The following is a 16534-nucleotide window of genomic DNA, read 5'->3' on the forward strand; positions in this document are numbered from 1 at the left end:
GTAATAAGTAATATCAGTAGTAGTCATAGTAATAGTACTAATAGTAAACAGTAGTAAGGATGAAAATAAGACTGTTCTCAAATATAGGCAAAGGCAATGTGATTCGACAAGTGAACAGGTTTTTGTAAATACTATGAGTCATTATTTTTAAGATTCAAGCAGGGCTGGATACTTGAAATGTTTGGTTTAGTTGTAATTTTCATGATATCTTCTTTCTTTTAAATTATTAAACGCGTATTATTATTGTGCAAAAAAATATTTTAAGTTGTGGAAGCTTAAAATTCTAAATCCTCTAGGATTTTGAAAGATGCCCATCAATTGACATACGGCAACACTTTTTGGTAATGAGTGAAACACGGCGCTGACCATTATAGTTTTGGCGAAGGCAGTTAATGACCTTAAAAGTTTTGTGCAAAATTTCAATTTCTTGCTACTTTAAGGTTAATTTTAAGGTCACAGCAATTGTACAATATTGTAATGTAAATGTACATAATTGTTTCAGGTTCTATTCATTAATATGCATTCACAAAAATGCAAACCCTTTGTGGTTCGCTATTGGCTCGTCTAGGAATATTTTGTCGGTCAAAGCCTAAAAAATAGCCTTTTTTTCGAAGATTTTTGAATAACTTTTATCCTTTGATACAAAAATCAACTGTAAGTAGTTATCTTTTAATCATTAGTGAGGAAGTAGTAGAAATCAAAATAATGGTCTCTGCCATTATTAACTCATTTTGCAAAAAATACTGCCGTACGTAGAGGAGAGTCGGGTAGCACCGCCCAGTTACAAGAATTATGTTTTTTTTACTGTTTTTTCAGGTGTAAATGAAAATGACCAATATATTAACAATAGATAAATCTCATTTATCATTTTTATCACAGAATTATTTTATTTATTACATATTTATATACTTTTAGTGAATTCTATCATTTAATAACAATCATTCAATAACAACAATATTTGCTGTTAAAAATGCATGTAACATTCAAATTTGAAGCAATAAAATAATAATCTTTGCAACCGTACATTTATCGATGAAATAAAATTGGGCGGTGATATCCGACATTCATGTGAGCGGGGGCTACCCGAAATCCAATTTTTTTGTAAATTTGTAATTACTCGAGCAATTTTTCACATATAAACTTCTTTCTTTGCGCAAATTAAACTTAAGACTACATACTTTAATGCTGTATGTATAGCAAAAATTATTTTTTTAGTATTAAAATGAAGTTTAATCGGAACATTCAACCAATTTTTCTTAATTTCATGATTACTGTATTCAACATCTTTTCAAAACTATTGTTTACCATGTTACCAGCTGCTTAAATACTTGAAACTTTGAAAATAATCTTTTTTTAATATAACAATTAATGTCCGATGGCCCATTGACTTGAAAAAATATTCCATACATATGAAATTGACGGTGGTCGGGGATATTTGACTCTCCCCTAACTATATGCATTTTACTTAAAATGCCAGAGAATCTTCAGGTTTGACCACCCAAATCCTTGAGGAAAAAAATATCAAAAATAAAGATACACGTTTCCAATAGTTTTACATAGCCTGAAAATATTATCAAAATCAAAAATGTCAATTATTCAACCTTGCCAGATTTTTTTTGTGAGTAAACTGACCCTTAGTTCTTCCACTACTTACCAGATTTCAAAATTGCTGGTCAGTACTTAAAAACATTTTTGTTTTTTCTCAATAAATGTAAGATTTTGACCTCTACCGTTCATTGCTTTTTCCTTGCATTAATTTTGTAACCTTGAAACCATTGTTTTACTATAAACATCATTATTTTTAATGTAATTGAACCGTGCAGATTCAATGGTTCGAGCTTCAGTAACTGAACTGTCGTTTTGAAGAACATGAGTTCAATCCCTGGTGGCGGTCAGGAGCCCACCCAGTTTCAGATCAATGAATAGAAGTAAAGGCAAGCCGATGCACGGTGCTCACCATCATATCGATCATCTAGTTCCGGAGTCTTAGCTTCCATCACTCTCTGGTCTACAACGGGCTGTTGCGGGAATGCTTTGATTTTTTATTATGAATGCGAAATTTTGAAAACAAATTTGCGTATAAATACAGGAAATCTATCATTAAATTGTAAAAGTGTTATAATCTCTATGCATTTATCAAGATTTTAATGATCTGCATTGATCTGTAAAAAGGAAATTGAGTCTATCGAGCTACTTTTGACCGCAGTCTTTATTTATTAATAGTTTTTATGGATAGTGCTTTCCTATTGTAAACGCCATTATGATATAACGAGAGAAAAAGAAAGAGAATAATGAAACTGTACGAATATTGAGTCCATTGAGCAACTTTTAACCGCAATCGTTATTTATTAACCTCTTAACGATCGGTTAATTTTCAAGAAAACGGTCATAAAAGTGCCATTTTTTATACCTGAAAATTATATGAAAATATGTGTATGAACAATATATATATATATATATATATATATATATATATATATATATATATATATTCATTTTTAATTTTTTATTTGTTTTTTGCTTGAAATTTTAAGAAATTAAATTTTTAGGAAAAGCCTATCATACTATGACTTAATGTTGGCTTTCCAGCAAGCAAGGAAAATTTTAAAAATGTGTGTTTTAAACATAAAAATAAATTCTTATTAAACTTTATAATATAAATAAAGATCAGTAATTTTTCTTGTGTGATAAATTTCAAAGCAGGAAGGAGATACAGAGGCCAATGTCACAATCTGGACAGTAACACCGAGTTTCCTTCTTACATCTCTTATTGTTTTCATCTCTTTCACAATTAACCTAAAAATATCCTGGTACTGCCATCTGGTGTGTAAAATGAGAAATAAAATTTTTTCCGGGCAAAAGAAATGAATTAGTTTCATTCCTATTGGCGCGTTACTACTGAACACTCCAGCCCGTCAATATCAAGGGAGCGAGAAATAGAGGGCAAAACCTCACCCCGTCATTTTCGCGGGGACGAGAAGGAAGGGGTTAATAGTTTTTATGGATAGTGGTTTCCTATTGTAAACGCCATTATGATATAACGAGTGAAAAAAAAGAAAATAGCTAAATGAAACTGTACGAAGATTGAGTCTATTGAGCAACTTTTAACCGCAATCGTTATTTATAAATATATTTTTACGGATAGCGCTTTAGTATTGCAAACGACAGTATGATATAACGCACGAATAAATGAATGATAAAACGAGGGGTAAAAAAAGAATAAAAATGTACAAATTATCTAATCAGAGAAAGGACGAACCAGCAAATAGGCGAAATGTTCGAATCACTTTGTTATTGAATAAAAATAATTTAAACTAATGTGTGACAGTTAATAACTATATACTTTTTTACTGATAAATAAATAAATTTATGAAAAGTAATGTATACAAAGTTTATTTACAATGAAAAGATATCACTTCAAAACAATCTAAATGTTTTAATCAGATTAAATTGAACTAGGAGGCTCCGCCCCCTGCTCGCTAACGCTCGCCAACCCCCGAGAATTCACGCCGTGAACCATGGCTCGCTGCGCTCGCTCGCCAATGAACACAATGTTCTAGCACAAAGACATAATATATTATCATCAAAGACATAGTATTTTATCATCAAAGACAAAGTATTGTACTTATGTAGAAGAATTCTATCAATGTTCTTATTGGCTTTTAAAAAAAGTATATTAGCTATTTAGATTGTACATGGTGAAAAAATCAAAACATTAGCTAAATAAGAAACATATTAGCAAACATTGCTTCACTAATATTCTGCATTTTAAAGCGTGAAAATTCAATGCGTAAATAAACGCGAAATACAAAAAAAATTCAATGCATTCAATGCAAACACTAAAACGTTTTTTAGACGTTTAGGTAGCTCCCAGTAGAAAAATATCAATTCAGCAGCGGCCTTTTAAAGCATTCTCACTTCAATTAATTAATTAATTCCTAATTGAGCTTAAATTAAATATTGTCATTTTTTTAGTGCATGAATCTGAATTGAACAACCTGATAATGCTCACTCTGGTTATTGTTATCTGGTTGCTCACTACGTGCTCTTGCACGCCGAATCCAATCAATTAAAAATGAAAACTGTTGCCAGCGCGAGATTAGAAATATCATCGGTTTTATTGATACATACATACATACGTACGTATTAGCGTTTTATATAATATAGATAGCAATTTTTTTAATCAGTCCTATAAATGATATCTCAACTTGAAAAGATGTACAAGAAAAGGAAACTTCGTATTTCTTTTCTCTTAAGAAACTGATATTTTGTTGCCCATTTTACTTCTCCATATTTTATTTATTGAAAATTGATTTATACCTGGAAGGGGTCATTTACAAAAATAGGAATTTCATCTCTCCTTAAACGCAGATTGATGATGCGGAAGATGAATCGGATGGCCATCGGTCATCCATCATCATTTTTTTCCTATTCCATTCTATTGTTGTCTCCGATATCCATAGAACTTTATAAGGCAGTACTTGAAAGGTAGTATTCATATATTTCTGTATTCGAAATGATGCTAGGTTTGTATTGTTATTTTTTCCCTGCTATTATTTTGTTTCTCTTCGAATTCAACATAAACTCAGTTGCAAAATTCAACACTCTGACATTTAGCTTTAATAAAAAATATTATTATGCTGTTTCAGAGAGAAAAGAAATAGATCTGCACAGTTCCAGTTGTAAGATTACAAAACAACAAGCTTGCAACTCTAGTCTTTCAATTCTAAATTGTTTTCCCATAAGAGTGAACTTTTCCATATCGTTTGCAGGTGGAGGAAGGTGAGGGGAAGCATGTCGACATTTTTTTTCTGAAACATATACAGCAGCAAATCGAAAAATAATTGAAATCGAAAAATAAAATATTACCTTTCTAACAACGAAAGGCATTTAAAAGCATTTCTACGTGTCACGATTGGCATTTTTTATATTAATTTTTATTTTATGTTATTATATTCACTTATATTTCTTTTTTTACTCCGGGGTGACTCCCTTAAATTACCCTCACTAGGACCCTTAAATTTTTTTTAAACATCAGTATACGAAATACGGGATAATACATGGTAATAGAACAACGGGCAATGATACTTTAACTTACGAAAAAAAACATTCTAATGAATGTCGATCAAATGTATACCGGGTAATGAGATTTTACCTTAAAAATGCATCAGTAGTAGAATACGCTGCATTTCTTATCTTTCTAAAACTGCAAATGAAAGAAAACAATCAACTCTCCATGGGAAGGAAGCTTAGATTTAAAGGACTTGCGCTGCAAGCTTCTGATGCAAACTTGCGGGTCAAGTTAGTTAAGCTGCAAGCATTTGGAAAATATAATGGTTGTTGAAAGGTTGCCATTTTAACTCTTAAATGGTTTCTCCGATTTTTTTTTTACTGAGAAAAAAATAAAAAATGAAATGTTACGGATTGAGTGATTTAAAGTCAAGCAAAATTGTTAAATGTTACAGGGAAAACAAAATCATCAAAATTAATGAATTATATATCGTTGAATCTTACTATTAGTCATTTAGGTAAGTTTAAAAACGTTAAAAATGAATTAGATTTGAAATTTGTTTTATTTTCAAAAAACTGAGACTTTTCTTTAGTTACACTCGGCGTCATTTGCATACTCATTATCGAGACGCTGGCTAAAAAGAAGAAAGCAGTTCCGTTAGTCTGTTACGAACGCACTGTATACTTGCAATATACTTAAATTATTAGTTATGAAAATAGCTTAAGTTTTTAAGACTCAGACAACGAAGGAATGTTAAGAACAACCATATGAAAAAAAGAGAAAACGAAACGTTTAATGATATATTTTACGAGTTTTACAAATGCAAATATTTTCAGATTTTTAAGTTTCTGACTTTGTTTATGCTGTGCCGAGGGTGAAGATAATAATATTACTGTTAAAGGGGCTGGAAGCTAAACATTTTTTTTAATCCGTTGTAGAAAACAAATTTCTAAAAACACTTTTATAATTTTCATTTATTTGTATATATTTTTTACAGTTATGATTTTTAAAGGAATGCCAGCTGAAGTATTGAACTGATCGTTAAAGTAAAGCGTCACTGACAGCAGGCAGTGTACGGGTGTATGACCAATTTGATTAGCATGTAAAGAGACCGAGAGAGTGTGGTATTGGCTCAAGTTAAACTTTTCTACCGTAAAGTGTTAGACCTTATGCGCAGGTCGTTGGGCCACCAAAGAAGCTGAGCCATCTGCTCCACAAAGGATTGAAATTGTGCTTCCCAGACCATCGCCAATAGCTTTTTGTGCACCTCTAGTGTGCGGTGTAAATAAACTGCTACTAAAATGGATAATAATAACATGCATGTGTAATGTGAATACGAAATAGCGGAATCCAGAATCTTCAATATATACCATAATGCTCAAGTTGAAGTCTACGTAAAATGTTATTGATCACATGTAGGTGAAATGTGAATACGAAATATAACGGAATTCAGAATCTTCAATATATACCGTAATGTCCAAGTTGAAGTCCACGTATAATGACCTTGATCAAATGTAGGTGGAATGTGAATACGAAATAACGGAATTCAGAATCTTCAATATATACCATAATGTTTAAGTTGAAATCTATGTAAAATAACTTTGATCACAAGTAGGTGGAATGTAAATATGAAATAACGGAATCCAGAAACTTCAGTATATACCATAATGCTCAAGTTGAAGTCTCTGTAAAATTACCTTGATCACATGTAGGTGGAATGCAAATATGAAATAATGGAATTAAGAATCTTCAATATATACCATAATGTCCAAGTTGAAGTCTACGTAAAATGATATTGATCACACGTAGGTGAAATGTGAATACGAAATAACGGAATCCGAATCTTCAATATATACCATGGTATAAAATAGCGGAATCCAGAATCTTCAATATATACTGTAATGTTCAAGTTGAAGTCTACGTAAAATGACCTTTAAAGTTAAGCCTACTAATACACATCGTCAATCTTAGCTATTCTAACCTAGAAAAAAGTCATGGGACCATACATTAATCCTTGGTTGCGCTTTAAATGGATCGAGAATTTTATCATCTCCATAAAATAACGAATGTACTATAATTAGAGTTTTAATATTGCTGATTTTTCTGTTAAATATCGTGTTCTGATGAGTTGGATCTGTCTCGATTCTTTTCGGATGGCAGAGATGTTTTAGTGGATTTCAGATAATTTATCACAGTTTAAACACAGTTTCCTGGTAACCTTGCTTCAGATGTTTGTACGGTTGCCAGAGTTGGCGCCGCATCGCTGCTCGCGTATTTTTTTTATTACGCGGGCGGTGACAAGGCGCCAAGCCTGACGAACTGCTCACTTGATCTTAGACAGATGATGATCCTGGTTCTCCAAAGCAGTCTCACTTCATCAAGTTTATCCAAGATTGTTTTAATTTTTTTAATAAATATTTTCAAACATTTACTCTTTTTTTGAAATATTGATTGTGACTAACTATTTCTTTAAAGGCATCAATCAATAGTAAGTAAAATATTAATAAATGAAACTGCGGATATAAAGGTAAATGAAAAGGCATCAAAGTCGTTGGTACAGATAGGGTAGCTGGTAACGTTTAAATCACTGATAAAGTTCTTGGAAAAGTTAGCAAGCATATTTCATAGAAAGATTCAAATTACTACAGACACTGTAATAGTCACCGCCTAATTAACCAGTTTGCCTCCAACAAGCTATTTTATAGCTAATATGTCATTCTTGATCCCAATGCCACTTGCCAATACCAGCAAGCCTGCTTGGTGAAACCAAATGAATTTAAGACAGAGGATACGTTTCTTGTTTTCAGTTGCGCCATCTATGGCCAAGATTAAGACTTCAACCACACACACGTCACATCCTGTTTATAGAGTGAACCCATTCATACATACATTCCTTCATCCACAGATCGTAATTTTGACCTGAACCAGAGAGCGATCAATCTCCAATTCAGTACCCCCGGAAGTATTATTTGTTATTGGTACATTGTGACCCAACAGATTGAACTTTCACCAATCATCATTTATTACAAGGGAAGTCTTCAGCCTGCGGGATCGAACTTACAGTTTAAAAGAGCATTTGACCTTTGGGATTCACGTAAAAAATAATAATAAAAATTATTAACGACATGAATCACTCGCAAAGATCACTCAACATAAGTAAAAGATGATAATTCAAGAAATCAAGACACATCTTAAGTTACATGCAAAAACGGGAAATGTTATTTTCTTATAATTATTTCGTACTATCGGTCGAGGGATTTTTTAGGTAACGTTAATCATAGAAAAAAAAACTTACAATTTTAACTCTAGTATTCCATAATCTAAATTTAGAACTAAAAGGCCGGATGTGAATTATGAATTGTGAGGATGCGTTTTCACAAACTTGAGCACTAAGGAATTGTTAGGTCAACTCAATGGATGGGACACACATCAACTGGTTTCAGGGGACAATCTCGATCCAACATAAACATTCCACTAGCGATGAGGTACATGTAGTTGACGATGGGATGAGGAATCCTTCCTTTCCTTCTACGCTTTTTTCACCGCCGATAAGCAATTTTTCCCTCGGTGGGTGATGGGATGCATAAGTAAACTGCGTAAGTTTCCTCCGCAAGCAACTATCCTGTTTGGCTTGAAATAACAGGGCTACATTCCTGCTATCATTGGTAACAATTAGCTTAAATAAGTCAGTCGTGAGCCAATTATTCCTTCATTAGTTTTATTTACGGGCAGGCTGGTGGCTATAACATTTCACATCCACTCTCCACAAGGGAGGGGCTGGACAAAACTCCGAATGGTTCCGGCAGATCTTACAATGAATACATGATACAGCAAGAGTAATGCGAAAACAATCGTTCCCGCATTAAATACTAACAGAGAATGATGTAAACAGGCTCAAGTTGTACATACCTTGTAACTCTACGCATAATCGATAATCATTTAATGCTTTCTAATATGAAAGTGAAAGAGGGACAAGATTCCAAAAATAACTCCTCCTTTGAAATATAAATCCAATTATAATTCAATGGTATGTTTTCATCCTTGAAGTCCCAAAATAGAATTTCTCCACCTATTCTTCACCAAAGACATTTTATGAAAACGAAAAAGTTTTAATGGTTTTATTAATACAAAAAAGTATTTATAATTTTTGTATTACATACATATAAAATTAGATTTATACGTAGCCTTATGAAAGTTTTGGAATTACGCTTCAAAAAGTTATTCGAACTTCAAAAAGTTCTTCTCTCTCGTAAAATCTTCAGTGATTACAATATATTCCTAGTGAGTATCTTCAAATTCCCTCTTAAGCTTTTAAAAAAGAATGTAAATCCTAATCTTTAAAATTTCTGAAATGTAATATTTGAACACCCAAATAAGATTTAAGATGGAAATTCAGCTTATCGTCTGAGAAGAAAAAATATATATTCCGGATGATAGCTTTCGTACAGAGTTCTTCAGTGATCCTTCGATTTAGTTAACATCGAAGAAAATATTCTTAAAAGTTGAATATTTTCATATCCAAATATTTCCAAAAGGAGCGTGGAAAAAAATGATTTTTAAAGTCCATAAAAATTTTCTGATGCAGCTAGTGCATTTTTAAAATGGATGCATTGCCTATGTTTGTAGAGTTGGAATGTCGTACTAAAAGTACTTTTTAAAGTACTTTTAAGAGAAGGGGAACAGTACTCAAGCTGTATAAGATATGAACAATATTTTATTCAAGAAATTCTAGAATAGAAAATAAATAGTAAATATATAAAAATAAAGATAATGGTCACATCATATATTCTAATTTTAAAAGTTTTATGTTTTTATTGTTGATATATTCAATCTGTTTTAAACATTTACACCCATTAAAAATTTGGTTGCCAACTTAAAATGCAATTTAATTCGTTTATAATCGTTTACTATATGTTAAAAAAAATTTTATTAAAACTTTCAATGCTTATTCTTCAACAAAAAAATCAGATTAATGCATGTAATAGGTAATTTATTTTGCTCCATGTATCATAAAGTAAGTATGTTCAAAATGTAGAGAAAACATGGAAAAAAATACAGAACAATGAAAAAAGGGGGGAAAAAAAAATAATATTAAAGATAGAAGTAAGAAGAAACCGGAAAAAAATTAAAGGAAATAAAAAATTTAAAAAAATTCCGAAAAAACAGGGGGGGGAATGAAAAAAATCTGGAAAATAAAACATAAAATCTTTTCATCAACTCACACGATTATATCCGCAAAAAAGAGCGCTCTCTAATATTGTGTCAATACAGCCAAAGAAATATCAAAATATATATACATTCTTTTTGATAAAGAATAATAGTTTAAAGAAATAATTAATGTAAGCATCTACTCTACGGTGAAAAAAATCTATTCTAAATTTATTAGAATTGAGTTCAGAAACGTTAAATTCCGATTATTAGATCAAACGTTATTCCCGGTGGTCCTTTTTTTTGCGTACTGTGCATGCGCGTAAAATGTAAGAAAATTCTGAGAACAAAAAACAAATAATTCGAAAATTAATTTTATTTTTTAAAATATATAATTTAGAAAAAAAAGGTAAAATATTCAGTGAAAAGCAAAAATTTATTTTAGTTTCGACCATCAGCATACGAAAAAAGTACTATAACTTCATTTCTAAAAATCAGAGGTCAAACTTCTCAAGTGTTTAGGAAAGCTAATGAACTAATGTTCAAATGTGGACAAAAATAAATAAGAAATTCTGGTCGAGATTGCCGATTTTTATCCCGCCGTAAGCTTTAATCCATAAAAATAACAAGTGTATAAAAATTTGTTTTACTTCCAATTCCTAAAAGTTGCCAAAAATACATATAAAAATATAATTTGTTTCCATTTATCCACGTTTAGTCTACTTTTGCAATGTAACAAAATATTATTCTTGTCAAAAACATACTTTACGGATCAAAAGCCCATTACTCTAAAAGTATTGCACAAGTCAGCAAAAACACGATTTCTTTGGATTTATAAGATATTGAAGCTTGATGTAAGGATTATTAGCTCTAAGTGACTCTAGTTTGATCTGTTAGAGCCTGATGTTATCATTTAAGGACATATAATCCATCCAAAAAGTAAGTAACCATTAATAACTTAATTTATTATTAAATTTTACCAAGGTGTCCTGCCACTGCGGAATTCAGGGGCTTTAGGTTTTCCCCAAAACCTTTAAAATTGCTACAATCAGCTCTTTTAACAACAAATTGTTACAGCTAAATTTTAAAAAAATATTCAAATTTAAGGTTCTATTTTTTTTTCACTGACTAAGTTTTCCAAACTTCGGACTCTACTGGAAAAAATTTAAATTTTGCTCAATTACCGTTTAACTTTCATCTATAATTTTTTAAAGCCCTATTTAATTTTTGTTTGCTGAGAGAGATTGAATATAATTGCGAGAAGTTAAAACCGAAAAACTATTTACGATTTTGTCCTCATTATTATAATTATATAAGTAGACTGAGCACGTTTTGATTAATGTGCTTAAGTGCTGATTTAAATATGTTTACCACGAAATGCTGAGTAATGAGGTTTTATCGCTATGTTACTTTATGACAAAGAGGCAGTTTTTGATAATCAAAATCAAAACCATTATTATGGAAAAAATATACTAAGAAAAGGTGATAAAAAAATATTGCTTGTTAAATATTTTTAAATTCGTGATAAAGAATTACAGGTAAACAATACACTGCAAAAAGAATCCGTTTTTTCTTCAGATTTTCTCTGTTTTCATTTCTAATCATTAAAGGATTAAGATCGCCAGTTTAAATTCTAGTTCAGCTACGCTGTTTTGCCAACTACACGATAGCTCTACATTTTTTTTCAAATAATTTTACGATTATATTCTATACTTGCTTTAATTTTTCAGAAATTATTTAATCGTTTCGAACATCGACTTTATATTGTCAAATTAATACTCTACTTGATTAGTATATCGCTTTAGATATAAATTTTTCACCAGACATTTTCATACAGGTGAGCCTCTATACTTTTAAATGCTTTTATACTTAAATATTATTTTAATTGAACAAGACTTGAGATAAAAACAATTTAAGATTTTTCTTCATAAGGAGATACGAGGAGCCACGATGGCTTAGGGAATTGAGCCTTCCAATGAGGTGAACCGGGCTCGAATCCCAGCGATATTTGGTCGATGCGAAATCCGCATCCAGCTTCTACCGACCACAATGCTGACGTAAAATATCCTCAGTGGTAGACAGATCATGGGCTAGAGTCCCCTTGCTGTCAGGCTGATTGTGGAAGGTTTTAAGTGGTTTTCCTCATCACGTGACGCAAATGCAGGCTAGCTCCATCGAAAAGTCCTCCTCGAAGACAAATTTCTCCCAATACTTGATCAAGGAGCTCCCTTGACTTCTGAATTGGGTTCAAAATTACAAGGATACGAAGTTGAACATTAGTAGTCGCAAACCCAAAAAACTGTATGTCGACTGCTCAAAGACGGTTATACAGTAAATTAAAATGCTATACTAGAACTTCTTCGGCAGCTCAAGGAACAGATCGTTCGCCTTTCAATGAGGTGTCCCAGGTTCGAATTGTCGTACAAATGATTCTCACAATGATAATAAAGTAACTTTATAAAGTATTTGTCAAAATAACAGTACTTATCTGCTGAAAAATCAAGCTTCTGTTTTTAAATAACAGTATTTTTTTGAACTAAACGGCTTGCACTGGCACAACAGCAGACAGTTATTTTCGATAAATTTAAGACATTTTTTTACAGTGCATGTTTGTAACTTCCATTACTTTTATTTTAATGATAATTAAAGAAAGCAAGATCTGCTTGTGGAAAACTTGATCGTAATACGTAATAATCTTTTTAATGCTTCAACTACCCATTTCTTTATTATATGATTACGTCAATGTTCATAATACGTAACGGCAATAGGATATCTGCAAGTGAAATAGTGTCGGTATCTCGATCCGGATTGGTTGTTGAAACGCGGCATTTATTTAAGCTGGCATTTGTACTTCCTGGTCTATTTCGAGTAAGCCAAGACCATCAAGTATCAATTCTCCTAAGTGACACATTCTATTTTCTATCTAAAAGATTCTTTCACAAAGATTTCAATTCTTTAACCGTATATTTCTTAACTAACACAAAGACAGGCATGAAGCCATGTAGAACATAAACTAATTATGCATCGAAGTTGCCAGGTACACACAACAAAAATCTATCACGGTTACAATAAAATAGATACACAAATAATAAATGTAGAAGAGAAGGAATTTTATTTCAATAAATTCGATGTGTGATACGACACTGCATTTAATTTACTTCCCATTAGTTAACATTCTAACTTATGTGGAGAAACTTAGCTCAACTTCAACACAACATTTTGCTTATAAACGATCAACTGACGTCATAGGTCATATGTGTGGGTATCTGTGGTCTTCTTCTTCTTCTTAAAGAGCAAGTACCCAATCGGGAAATGTTTTTGTATCATAACATCTTATTAAATCTGGTCCCGCAGTGGACTAATCGTTAAGACACGGTTCACAGCAGATCACCGAAGTCAAGCATCACTGACTGCGGTCAGTGTGCGGGTGGGTGACCACTCGGGTCAGTCTGCATAGGGACCGAGGGTGTGCGGTATGGGTCCTCGTTAAACTGTTCCACCGTAAAGTGCTCGACTTCGCGTGGAGGTCGTTGGGCTACGAAGCGGGGTTGCCATCTTCTCTGCAGAGGATCGAAATTGTGATGGCATGTCTACGGATCATCCTCAGGGATATTTCCCAGACCATCGCCAATAGCCCATTGCGCAGCTCTAGTGCGACGTAAATGAACTACAACAACAATAACTTATTAAATCTGAAACTGACGCATCTGTAAAGAAAACTTGACTGCACGTTACTTGACAGCACTTGACGTTGACACGTTATTATACACGTTGCTTGAGATAGGACAGCGACATACTATTTATAAATACCATATCATTTCACGTAATTTTGACGTTTCAAAGTTAGTAACTGATACAGTTACTCTTGACGCTTGATCACTTACACTCAAAAATTGCGATTAAAAAAAAACTCATACAAACACCCAGATAAAGTAAATATGAAAATAAATGAGTTAACTTACCCTGATTGTAGTTTTTTCAATTGATCTCTTCTTCTGAGTTTGATAGCTCTGTGTCGAAGGGCACAAATGAGGGCAAAAACAACGATTGGAAATCCAATCACTGATGATAAAATCGGTATGACCACTGGACGGGGGTCCAAAGACACTGAAACAGATGAAACATATATTTCAATCTCCACATAGTCCAAAACTGAAGAATTACATACTTTTATATAAATTTATTGTATTAACTCTTTTTAGCTATCGAATTTGAAGAGGTAAGGAATGTTTAACCCTTTCCTTCTCGCTCCCGTGAAAATGACGGGCTGAGGTTTCGCCCTCTATTTCTCGCTCCCGTGATATTTCTGAGCTGGAGTGTTTGGTGGTAACGCTCCAATGAGAATAAAACTAATTCATTTCTTTTGCCCGGAAAACATTTTATTTCTCATTTTACAAACCAGATGGCAGTACCAGGATATTTTTAAGGTAATTGTAGATAGTTAGTTTATTTTAAACTTGATATCAGCACTAATCAAATACGTGTATTTGAGATATGTTAACAAAATAGGCACTTTTATAGCCGTTTGCTTGAAAATTTACCGATCGTTATGGGGTTAATGCAGAAAATTATAGAGGTAAGTTAGGCAAGCTCGAGCGAAGCCTCTTGGTTTTGCTCGCAATAGAAATTTAAATCGTTACTTTGGTAAGGATTTCACACTTGGATAAGAATATACTTAGATTTAAATTGAAATCTAAGAATGATTTTTTAATATTTGCTTAGTTTTTTTTCTTCATAACCGTTGTTAAACATCCGAAGGCTTTTTGACGGAATTAACCCGTATTTGGATTACATGGAGAGGAAGATCTCGAGAACATCCTACGATTAGCCCGACTGCAAAGGTACTCCAACCCATGATCCAACTACCACTGAGGATATTTCACGTCAGCACTGCGGTTGGTGCAAGTCAGATGCGGATCCGTGTACTGTAACTTATTACATTCTTAAAAATTGGAACACAAGCGTTGTTCTTTATCACAAAACTGCAGCTGTACTTTGTATTATTATTATTCAGTATTTTTAGAATTGTCATAAAGAACGTTGGCTGTTGTTGAAGAAACCTTAATCTACAATCATGAATAACGATGAAGAGCTCACAACAGTTATAAGAATAAAATATTATTCGATGAAGAGGATGTTTTCAAACGGCGACAGAGGCAGTAAGTCTGTTTTCACAGTATTTTTTGTTTGCATTGTACTGTGGTATTTATGTCGGACACGCAAGCTGGAAAATCTGGCTGTTTGAATGTCCTTTTTATTTCAAGCCTACAATTAATGAGCCTGCAATCCTCGTTGTAATAAGACTAAGCAAATTCAACCTTACATTTTCTATTCAGCTGATCAGCGGAATGGGCTGATTGTAGAAAATCTAGAAATGCTAGACTTAAAGACTTAATTAAAAAACGTACTTAAAACTATAATATAATATAATGTAATGTAATGTAATGTAATGTAATGTAATGTAATGTAATGTAATGTAATGTAATGTAATATAATATAATATAATATATATATATATATATATTTCTCTTACACGGCGACAAAAAAAAAGCCTCATTACAACTCCCCGAATGGCAACGCTATAAAATCGACCAATGATTGCCCCTAAAAATGTCACATGCCAAATCTAGCTGAGGTGTCTCAACATACAGTGCTTTTAAAAACGGAAACTGAAATAACCAGAGAGAACATTCTCACCAAATATCAGCTATCATACTATCAGCTGCAGCAATCTCATACTATTAAGCTAGGCAGAAGTGAGTAGCTTTTGTCCATAGATCTCTATTTTAGTATTTTGTCGAAAGCGCTTTTTTCACGAATTTATATATTACAAATTTATTTGACGATTAATTATAGCCAAAATTTTAACCTTTTTAAAGACATATCAGTTTTAAAAATTTTATCTTAAGATTTTATACTATAGCGCATTTCTATTAGGTTTAACGAATTACATGTCATTTATTTGAATTCAAATTTATTTTAATGACTTAGTATTTACTAAAAAGATGTAATTTTTTTTAAAGAAAAAGTTGTTATATGGATTTGAGTGATTGTTTTGAATTCTTAGAATTTTGTGCATTTGCAATGTACCTAAGTTAGTAGCGAGCGAAGAGAGCTTGGTTTGCGATGCAAACCATATAAGATTGCGTAGCAATTTTCGGGGGTTGGCGAGCATTAGAGAGCAGCGAGTGCAGCCCTCTAGTATAATATAACATAACATAACATAACATAACATAACATAACATAACATAACATAACATAACATAACATAACATAACATAACATAACATAACATAACATAACATAACATAACATAACATAACATAATATAATATAATAATATATTATATTATATTTTATTTACATATTTACATT

General features: G+C 32.2%; 1 protein-coding gene across 1 annotated transcript in view; it reads right to left on the bottom strand.

Moving 5' to 3' along the window:
• LOC107454237 (uncharacterized) overlaps nucleotides 1-16534 on the bottom strand; it is a 170919-nt gene that overhangs the window by 35659 nt on the left and 118726 nt on the right. The window contains exon 3 of the mRNA XM_043043231.3: nucleotides 14122-14266. Coding sequence (XP_042899165.2) covers nucleotides 14122-14266 — 145 coding nt within the window. The remainder of the gene's footprint in view (nucleotides 1-14121; nucleotides 14267-16534) is intronic.

Source organism: Parasteatoda tepidariorum, chromosome 10 (genome assembly GCF_982258835.1).
Source record: "Parasteatoda tepidariorum strain Cologne lab strain chromosome 10, Ptep-v5.0, whole genome shotgun sequence".
Taxonomy (NCBI): Eukaryota; Metazoa; Arthropoda; class Arachnida; order Araneae; family Theridiidae; genus Parasteatoda; species Parasteatoda tepidariorum.